Here is an 11,515-nt window from a genome sequence, read left to right as displayed (position 1 = left end):
CATTTCATTACATCACAAGATATTACACATCATTTCATAACATAACATCACATCACATATCATTGGGACTGCATTTCAGGTCTCAATGGTCATATACATAGCCCATATCACCTCCCGTGTAACCCCGAATACCCATAAACAAACAAGATATCATTTGGGAAGTTATTATATTAAAACTATGTTTTTGTTGAACCCTCAGCATGTCAAAGTCGTGTATCTTACCTTGGTACTGCTTAACAATGAGTTACGTATGTCTTACAATGCTTGCTAAGTGCTCCCGACTACCTATAATGAGTATAAGATTGACATATAAGCTAAACGAAGTGTTTTGTGCAAACTGGGCATCAGGTGCGTCGCACCAATCAAACAGAAAACTCAGATCGAATACAAGTGCGCCGCACCAGCTCTTGGTGCGTCACATATCGGGCTCCCATCGAAAACCCAAAATCCAAACCCGGGCAGTGGTGCACCGCACCTCAGCCTGACGACCAAAAACCCAACTTTTCAATCTTTAAATGAATTCCATACGAACACACACCATTAATTTGACCTGGAGACATAAAACTAACTTCTTTAACATTACTTTTGATGACTTTAATCTATCAATTGATCCTTTAATCCTTTACAACATAAATCACTCATTGATTCACCCGAATAACATAAAATCGATAAACGTTTGATCAATTAACCCAACGCAAACCCCATAGCTTGGATTGAATACTCATCTATGACTCAGAAGATCAGATTTCAAAGAGGATTTTACCTACAATACCTGTAGATGATCATAAGGATGAAAGATCTTAATCAAATCTTGCTCGAAACACCACGAAATTAATAGATCTTGGAGGGAATTGCTTTTGAGAGAGGGAAGGAGATCGGCTGGAGGGTTTCTCACGTATGAGAGCAGGTGTTTTGTGTCAATTAGGGCTGCCTAATTACCCCTTAACCCCTGGCCATCAACTCCAAAAGTTACACTTAGGTCCTCAACTTATAAACTTGACTTTCTTAGCTTAATTCACTTACCGGGAGACCTTATGATCTTATAAGCACTTAACCTTCGTAATGTTACTTTAATTACTTTTATTAAACATCATCTTATTCATCTCACATTATCACACATAAGCATTTAATCACATATTCCCATATAGGGCACATAAACTTATCGAACCTAACATTAACTAACGGAATAGTCAAATAGTCAAACTTGAAAAGTCTAGGATGTTACAATAGATCTTCCATGCGCCGCATAAACCAAGTCAGATGAAACCAAACCATTCCATGCGCCACATGGAATTTCCATGCACCGCATATCGGGGCTCGATTAGCAAACCTAATTTTGAACTGCACTTAAACGATTCTCATTCTATCTCAAACCCTAACCCCAACCTCGAGACATCAAAATGACCTCTTTTAAGACACAATTGATGACTTCAAACCATCAATTGATTCCTTGATCCATTACAAACATTAATCACTCGTTAATTACCCGAATAACAAGAAATCGGTAAACGTTTAATCAATTAACCCAACCCAAACCCCATGGTCTGGATTGAATACTCATCTATAACTCAATTAATCAGATTCCAAAGGAATATTACCTATAATACCTGTAGATGATCATAAGGATGAAAGATCTAAATAATACTTGATTAAAACGTCACAAAACGATTGATTATTGAGGGAGAATTGCTTAAAAAGGGAGGGGATTTTCGACTGGAGTATTACACACACAAAGAATGGATGTTTGTGACAATTAGGGTTGCCTAATTGCTCACTAATCCCTGGCCATCAACTCCAATAGTTACACATAGGACCCCTCAACTCCTAAACTTGACTTTCTTAGTTTAATTCACCTACCGAGAGACTTAACGATGTAACAAGCACTTAACTTTGATTACGTTGCTTTAATTACTTTCATTATACATCATATTAATCGTTTCATATAAAACACATAAGCATTTAATCACATAATCACATATAGGGCACATAAACTTAACGAACCCAACGTTAACTAACGCAATAGTCAAACTTGAAAAGTTTGGGATGTTACATCTCATGTTAACAGTTACATGAGAGAATTTGTCAAAAATACCCTTAAAGATTAAATCGCATAATCAGTTCTTTATCTTTATCAATATCTCCATTAACCTTTTAGACCAATTACTTTTACATAAATTATGTACAACACTCGATGTCATCTTCACCAACAGCCGCCACCATTACCACATCATCGCTGTCATGACCGCTGTTGCATTACGCGTATAATACCCCAAGTTTTTAACAATAATAGTTTAAGTACGTAACTTTAGTTGTTTATTGATCTTACTATAGAACATTAAAATAATAATTGCTTGATGATACAAATTTACGGATAAATATTATAGAGATATTGGAGATCAAATTTTAAATTGTAAAATCAGATGTACGTGGGCTTATTAACTATAACAGAAGCCACTAAAAACTCGGCCGATTTTCAGATATCTCGTGCGTACCTCTTTCTAGTCTCCTATATATTCACTCATGACAATTCCCCCTCACGTTAGTAACCTCAGCACATTCGTGGCCCTCATATAGTCATAATAATAATAATACAAGAATCATAATAACACATCAACTAGAGAATTGAATAGAATCTATATACATCAGTAAGGGAAGAAGAGCGAGCTACGGTGATCGTGGGTATCATTAGGGCGATGACAGTAGGGGATTGCTAGCTTTTACGAGATCTTTCGAGTTTGTTTCGCGTCTGTTGTGAAGCCTGTGCCTGTCTTGGAAGGTATAATACATCCACCATTAATTATATGTCGACTTGGAATTAATTGATAGATCACTTAAACTGAATCTAAATGGCATGCTAATGTGTTTGTGGTAATCATAATCATACAATATGATCAACTCTAAGTCGCTAAATAGAAAAACGAAAGTTCCGACAATGGCTTGAAACAGGGCGGTTTGAGTTCGGGTATATAGACGTATAGGGTTACTGAGTTCTAGTCGTTTGGGGCACATCTAATCATATTACAAGTGCATATACTATTCTATGGTCATATTAAGGAAGTTACTGTAAACTTTAAATCGGGTTATACCCGACGTACGCATGGTTAAACCAAAAAGGAATTGAAGACTCAGGCTTTTAAATTTTGTAGTTTCCTTAGTAGGTTATAACATTACTAAAAGTGTCATCTTAACTAATGTTATCAGTATAAAACTATTTTTATAAATATGTATTGTAAATTGGGTACCTACACTTTTATTCAAACTATCAAGTTAATGAATTTACGGTATTAGCACTGTCACTTAATCATGGGTTTTGCTATACTTTCTGACATATGAAATGAGTTATATAGTTGGTAAACTTAAAATAGTAGTTTAAGACTTGTCAAATTACTATGCGTAAAAATACATAACTACAGCAACAAAATCCTATATAAAATATATATAATATATATATCTAATGTATGAAATAGAACTACATATTAAGCAGAAGCTTCGAGAATTTAAAGAAGAAAAACAAAAATAAATTAATTAATAAAAAGGTCTAAATGTCATTTGAATTGTCAATGTAGATTCTTTTTGAGAACTTAAGGATTGTACGGCCTTAGACTTTTGTAGCGTTATTAAGGTACGGATTCTGATTTTATTAAAATCTCAAAACTTTATTTGTAACATTACTATACGAATTCTTGTTTATTTAAAACATTAAAATTATGATTTGAATTCCTTGTGTGTTCTATAACTTTACGTATCTGACCTTATTTTTAAAGTTTCCCTTTGATTATGCCTACAAATATTTTTTGTATGGCCTTATTTGATTCTATTAATTATTTGCTTCATTGATCTGATATATGACATCTTTGTTAGTGCTCTTTGTTATTGTACCCTTAGAATAGCACTATATTTGCTCATTTGCTGCCATGTTATATGTGCCTTTAATATTGTGACAACCTGATTTATTGGTTCCTTTGTTGTGAGCTTCTTTGATTATCTACTTTGGGTATTGGGTAATTAACCACCTATGAGGATACCATAGGCACGTCATTGTGGCACTGATGGTGCGACACTTCTGTAGCAGTGTGATTGGTTACGACGTCTTCTCTTTGTTGGCCGTATAATGGTTTTAGGGGGCGTATGGGTGACCCTAGCTTGTGTTTGTGTTTTGGATTGTGTTTGGGGTTGTGTGCCAACTCCTCATTCACCTTTGGTACATATGGATCTGCAGTCCTATGTGCACCTTTCGGCCAATGCTTGTTGTATGCAAGTGTTGGAATTTCGGCCGGTGTTTGTCATATATAACATACTTGATATGCAAGCGTCAGAATTTTGGACCCGACTGTACATACCCCTTTGACTTCTTAGTTCAGTTGAACTCTCATTTCGTTCACATTTCATTGTAATACTTATTTGATTCACATCATATACCTTATTGTTCGCATATACTATATCTACATTCGCATTTGCCTTTGTTCTATCCGCACACTGGGCGTTAGGCTCAGCCGCATTTTCTTTCCATGCGGCAGGTACACTATTAAAAAGGGTAAAGAAGATTCATTTATGGCTTCCGCGCAAAGATTTTTTTTGAAGATTAAGGTTCAAGATCGCTTTAAATTTATAATCGTTATTAGAAAACTCTCATTTTCACTCTTATATTTGTATTTAGATTCGATCGTGACACTTCATTTTTGGGTTCAAAAGTGATTCGCCATAGTTTTAACATTACGGCAGGTGTTACAACGCGGGTATTGTGCTATATTAATATACAACAACATTATCCGATCTCAAAATAAACAGGGTATGGAAAAGTAATCATGTATCTAACAATCAATTTAAAAATGTAATTAGAGTAAGATGGAAAAATAAATTGAATAGAGAAAAATACTTTTGATATGTATGCCAACTGTACTATCTAACTCCATCATGAGCGACATTTACGAAAGTAAATATAGACGGTCATATAACATTTCCATATATACATCAATTTCAACACTATCCGATCCTATGATGAACCATGTATAAAAGGAATGAAATGTAAGACGGTTATATAACATTGATATGTATAGTTTTTATTAATTTTGAGTAATTATAGATATGTTTAACAAACATGTCTAAAATTATGTTTAATCTATTTAATTTTTGTCATGCGGATTTCATATATTTTTTTTTTCTTTCTTGATCTCTCCCACTAATTCTGTTATATGTTAACGAGTATAGTGCCCGCGCGTTGCAGCGGCTAGAAAGTGAGGAAGGCAGGCGGTGGTGGAGATCGCGGGAGGCGGTGGAGAAGGGGGGCGACAACGGAGGATGATAGAAGCTAGGTCGTTAAGAGTGTGTAATGATTAGAGGGAATTGGAGAAAGGGGAATATATAAGGGTTTTATGTTTTATGTAAGGGTATTTTGGGAAGAAATTTTTTGCTTAATTTTTTAATCTCAATCCTCTTTATAAGGGATTGTAGATATTTTCTTATTAGACATATTTTTGAACTTACGACACATTAAACATTTTTCTTTTTTATTACCGTGTTAAATGTTACTCGTAATTATTAGCGTTATTATTAATGGAATTTATTTAAGGATTAGACTAATGCTTAAATTTATCGATTAGTCATCCCAATATTTTATCTTACAACACATGCATAGATCCGTATATATTGTCGGCATGTATTACGCACAAGGGTACTCTTGTAATTTCATACATCCATGACCGAGTGGGTTCTGTTCCTGTATCATCTCCTGTATCCTCTCTGGCTAAATCTCCTTTCTCACACACACACACAAAAATCTGTATTTACTTCACTCCTAAAAAACATCATTTTTCTCATAAAAACATTAACACACTCTCAGACACTCTCCCTTGTTTTCTCCAAAACCACTCTAATATCTTCACTGTCTGCAATACACACACACACACACACACACACACACACACATATTATACTAATTTTCAAAAGTACATGGTGTTAAGTAAGTAACCATGAACTTGAAAAAACTAATTCCAGTCTCAGATCAGTTTCCATATCTCACATTTCAAAAAAAGAAAGTATTTTCTGGATTTAGTTTAGGACTTATATCATTTTTTATAGTTTTATTTGTTGTATCTTTTAACGTTTCTTTTAAAAGTCCCATTTCAAATAAATTTGTTTTTCAAGGATTCAATATTAATAAAAATAATAATAATAAAAGTTCTTTAGTTTCTTGGCCCTTTTCTTTTAGTAGAAACCCTGCTATTAATTCCACTGATTTGGAAACCACCCCTAAAAAATCCATTATTGGTAATCTCACTAATAAGGATGCTACAAGTGGTAATGATGAGAAAAATTATAATTTGAAAGGTACCCATTTTGGGAAGTTTAGTGGGGATGTTAAAAATGGAAGCTTTAATGGGTTTCAAGAGAAAAGTTTTGATTTTGGAGATGCCCATTTGAGTAATTTCACAAATGATGTGAAAAATGGAAGCTTTAATGGAAATTTAGAGAAAAATCATGAATTTGGAAATGCCCATTTGAGTAATTTTACAGATGATGTGAAAAATGGAAGTTATGGAAAAAATCTTGAATTTGAGGATGCCCATTTGAGTAATGTCACAAATGATGCCAAAAATGGAAACTTTAATGGAATTTCTGGGAAAAATCTTGATTTGAAAAAAGATGATGATGGGGTTTTGGTGTTGAAAAATCATAGTAGCTCTTATGAGGAGTGTGATATATTTAATGGAAGATGGGTTAGGGATGATACAAAACCGTATTACAAGGCCGGTTCGTGCCCTTATATCGATAGAGATTTCGATTGTCATCTTAATAAGAGGCCAGACGATGAATATGTGAAATGGAAATGGCAGCCTTTTGGATGTGAAATCCCCAGGTAACATGATAAATGGTTTTAGGTTATTTAAATAAATGTATGTGATTAGAGAATTAGTGAATTGTATCTGTTTTGCAATTTGCACTTAAGGTCAACTGCTTTAGATAATGTGCAAATAAATTTGCAAGAATTTCTGATTGTAGTTTAGAGTGAAGTATTCAGTTTTTTTATTGGTTTGACTTTGTATATCTAATTCATATTTTTATTTATATAGATTTTCTAATTTTTATTTTGCTTAGGTTGACTAGATGAAGAACGGTATAACATAGAATACTAAGTTTTTTTTTTCTTTTTATGATGAGTGTATGTCACGTTTTTGGTTTGATATTGATGTAGTTCTCTGATTTTGTGATTGCGTACTTAATTTCACCTGAACCTGCATAATAAGGGCATCCCTCAAATCTTTTGTATCTATAATTAGTGATGTTACTTATTTTGAACTTGACTTAAGATATGATAGATTGTTGTTGATTAAATAATTTCATAGAATTAGCGGGGTTTGCATACTCGCGTTAAATTTGCGCTATTAGTGTAAAAGACCATATAAATACGACCACCAAGGGCCTAGTGGTCAAATGTCGTAATTTTCTCATAAGAAGACTCAGATTCGAACGTCCCTTGGTAAACATCTTGAGGAATGCTAATGCCGGAAACTGTCACTGGAATACCCCAGTTAGATTGTGTGCAAGACTCGCCCTCCCTGGGTAACCTGAATAGGAAAACTTATCTATGATGTACCATTGTAAAAGGGCATGTAAAATTGAGCTCTAAACTTCTAAAATCATTAGGCTTGAGTGCTTGACCTTTAAACTTTTATCAAGCTTTTAAAACATTAGTTAGTAACTTAATAGCTTCATTCAGATTTCTGATCTAGGATGTTATTCTCTATCCACATTTCTAGCTCCATGACTGGCTCTCAACAAGAAAATATGAGATTTTGTACTCTATCCACATTGAAATGACCAAATAACCTTAGATGGAATACTCCAAAGCAAAGGTGTATCTCATACATCGAGAGTGTGTGGATGAGTAGGTGAGTCAGCTAGTTATTTTTTATGTTTGTTAGACTTCAAAGTAATATAGGTGGACTAAGTAATTGATGTAAAGAGAAACTATCAAGAATTAAGCTTGAGAGTGTACTTGGCACATGTATTATGAGATAGTTTCTTTAATAACCCGGTTTCAATCTTGTTTACACACTAGAGGAAGCAATTTAGACCCATTTATGGATAATTGGGTCAATGTGAGTTGTACTTTGCATGTAACTGTGACAGGTCCAACAGGTTAACTTAAAAAAGCTGATGGAAAGTTGGAAACAGATTGAATGGGTCAAAAGTCAACTGAATTGTATAAACAGTCCATAAAACTTCCTAAATCGTTTTCTTCATATGACAATATTATTTTCTTTGTCATATTCAAAACAGTAGTTGTTTATAGTTCAAGAAGTGCCAAAAAAGGTTAATGAGTCAGCCTGAGTTGATCCATACTAGAAATCACCCATTCGCAAGTGCCCATTTTGGCACCTCTAATACACACATAATGAAACCATGTGCATTATCCTTGAATATTTGAAGTCTCTTGTTATATGGGTACTATGCTTCTGTATAAATGCATGTTAACCTGCTGCACGAATTTTGGTTGTTATTTATCACATCTATATTGCGACCTATCAATTTCTTACCAAACGTCTTACCTTATTATATCTATGCGAGTTTCAGTCTGAATGCAACGGATTTTCTTGAAAGGCTCAGAGGGAAGAAGTTGGTATTTGTAGGTGACTCCCTAAACCGGAACATGTGGGAGTCTTTGGTTTGCATTCTCCGAGCATCTGTCAAGCACAAGAATCGGGTTTATGAGATATCTGGGAGGCATGAATTCAAGAAGAAGGGATTTTATGCTTTCAGATTCGAGGCAAGCTTCCCAAACTTGTTAAAGATTACAAAATACTGCTTATTTTTGTGTATTAAACAGGTTCTTAATTCCAGGTTTACCTTTTGTTGATGAAAACTATTTTCTAACGATTACTAGTGGGAACACTAACTTTTCTAGAAAAAGAGATTCTTGCAATTATATCTAGACATTCCAGAAATGAAGTCGCATTTATTTTGGGATATAAGGGATGGTAGCCGTCAAAAGGAGAGGGTAATGGGTCAAAGCAGGATGGGATGTCCCATCAACTTTTTTATGCATCTATTAACATATTATTGACAGCCCTTGGGGATGTCATTAGCAAAGTCCTATGTAATCTGATGAATGTATTTTATATGAAGCAATATACAAGGTTTTAAACGCTTGACTATACTTTCTAAAGCCGGTCGATGTTTTTCTTTGTTGGGTAATTTTCTCAGCATTCCCAATTTGACTGGTTGGCCATTTTTTAGGTGGTTGAAATGTTTATCCTCGAAGAATTACCTTACAAAGGTGGTTCTTCCTCTTTCATTGTCTAATTAGAATTTGTAGCGCCTAATGTAGGTTTAATCTTATATAAATTTTCTTCAATTGGGATTTGGCTAATAAGCTGTGTTATTAATTATTTTCTTGTATAGGACTACAACTGCACTGTTGATTTTGTGAGCTCTCCATTTCTTGTTCAAGAATCAATGTTCCATGGTAAAAATGGTTCTTTTGAGACACTAAGATTGGATTTGATGGACCGAACAACTTCAATGTACCATGATGCTGACGTTTTGGTCTTCAACACTGGACATTGGTGGACCCATGAGAAAACTTCTCAAGGGTGAGAATGATGTCTTGCTTTAAGATCATAAGCTTGAGGCAGGTTTGGTAAAATAAACACATTCAGCGATTTTCCAGCCTGTCCGAGATAAAACATAACCCAAATTAACACATTTATATGCATTTAACTGAACTGCACCTCTAAGTTATACCTTATGTACAGTATGGTTCTATTTTTGTAACTGGACGAATTGTGTGTTCTTTTTATATTCAGAGAAGATTATTACCAGGAAGGTGACCATGTGTACCCAAGGCTCAAGGTTCTTGATGCATACAGAAGGGCGCTTTCAACTTGGGCCCGCTGGGTAGAGACAAATATTGACATCAATAAAACACAGGTGATCTTCAGAGGCTACTCCGTCACACATTTCAAGTACGTATACGGAGTATTTTTATCTTGCTTTTTTACTCGCATATAGTTCATATCTTCATAGCTCTGTTATAGTATGTGTATGAGTCTCGGTCTATGCTTTTTCGGATCAAACTGGTAATGTCGCAAGTTGAAATTTTTTTCAGATCTTAATACTTGCTGCTATATATTTGATTATACGTTGAACAATCTATGTTACAGAGGAGGTCAATGGAACTCGGGAGGTAAATGTCACAAAGAAACCGAACCAATTTTCAACACAAGTCACTTGACCAAGTACCCTTCAAAGATGAGGGCTTTTGATAATGTGCTCCGAGATATGAAAACTCCAATTGTTTATCTCAACATTAGTAGACTTACAGATTATAGGAAAGATGGTCATCCATCGATTTATAGGATGGAATACAAGTCCGTTGAAGAACAGATTGCAGCCGAACGATCCCAAGATTGTAGCCATTGGTGCTTGCCCGGTGTACCAGACACTTGGAATGAGTTGCTATATGCATCTTTATTACAGGTAGGAAGAGGATCTTGGAAACTTTGATGGAAAGAAGTAAGAATTATGAAGGTTGACCTCTAAAGGGTTTAAAGGATTATGTTGGCCATATGTGAGAGTTGGCGTAAGTCAGACTATTGATATGTGGGTAAATATGTTAACATTACTTCTCTACTACTATTATTATTATACAGAAAATAGTACCAGGTAGTAGGGTCTAGGATTCTTGGAATGTCAAGGTCAACTAAATCTCACCATGAGCATGAGTTACTCAGAATGAGTTGCTATATACATTCTTTTGAAGGTTGGAAGACGAATCAAGTATGAAGGTTTACTTTTAGGCTCAAAGAATTGTATTTACCATTTTTGGAGTGTTACTTGACTGATATTATGTACTTAATTATGGTGACTATAACCAACATCCTATTAAGAATAGATCAAGTAATCATTAGAATTATGAGAAATTATCACAAATCGTCCCTGTGATTTGCTCGATTCGCATTTTCGTCCCTGTACTTTTTTTTATCACTAAGTGTCCCTGAGCTTTTCCAATTCATTGCCAGACGTCCCTACTACAAACGTCCGTCCCTTTTTAGCCGTTATGCCCCTCACGTGCTTGTCACGTGAGGGTAAAATCGTCCACCTACACTAAAAACAAATCACAGGGACTATTTCTTGATAGGTTACATTCTTTATAAAAATTAAATACATTCTTTATAAATAAATGATTTTTATTTTCTTCCCTACATTACTTTTTAAATTCACAGAACCCTATCCCATCCAATCTAAATATCTATTTCTATCCATACTACTATACTACTATTCTAAAGCTTTAATCACCATCAATATCGCCGTTTTTGTTTTTATGTTCTTTTTTTCAACACATAGATTTGTGTTTTTGTATTGCTTATTTTTCTTCATCTGTTGATTAGAGCTTTAATCATCATCGTTATCTTGTTTTTCTTCTTCTTTTATTTTGGATCTGAGATGTATATATATACGGTGAAGATGATGAAGTGCGGTGGTGGATCTCAGTTTCCGGCGACTTTTCCGGTGG

The 11,515-nt window shown here is 34.6% G+C and overlaps 1 protein-coding gene across 1 annotated transcript; it reads left to right on the top strand.

Moving 5' to 3' along the window:
- The first annotated feature begins 5,766 nt into the window (after nucleotides 1-5,766).
- LOC122598317 (protein trichome birefringence-like 2) lies at nucleotides 5,767-10,922 on the top strand. Its single transcript, XM_043770910.1, has 5 exons — nucleotides 5,767-6,856; nucleotides 8,575-8,767; nucleotides 9,403-9,593; nucleotides 9,807-9,965; nucleotides 10,164-10,922. Exons 1-5 carry the CDS (start codon nucleotides 5,970-5,972, stop codon nucleotides 10,504-10,506), a joined length of 1,773 nt encoding a protein of 590 aa, XP_043626845.1. The 5' UTR covers nucleotides 5,767-5,969; the 3' UTR covers nucleotides 10,507-10,922.
- Nucleotides 10,923-11,515: the final 593 nt, after the last annotated feature.

This window comes from Erigeron canadensis, chromosome 4 (assembly GCF_010389155.1).
Source record: "Erigeron canadensis isolate Cc75 chromosome 4, C_canadensis_v1, whole genome shotgun sequence".
NCBI classification, from domain to species: Eukaryota; Viridiplantae; Streptophyta; class Magnoliopsida; order Asterales; family Asteraceae; genus Erigeron; species Erigeron canadensis.
The sequence above is the reverse complement of the archived record's forward strand: the minus strand, read 5'-3'. Positions and strand labels throughout refer to the sequence as shown.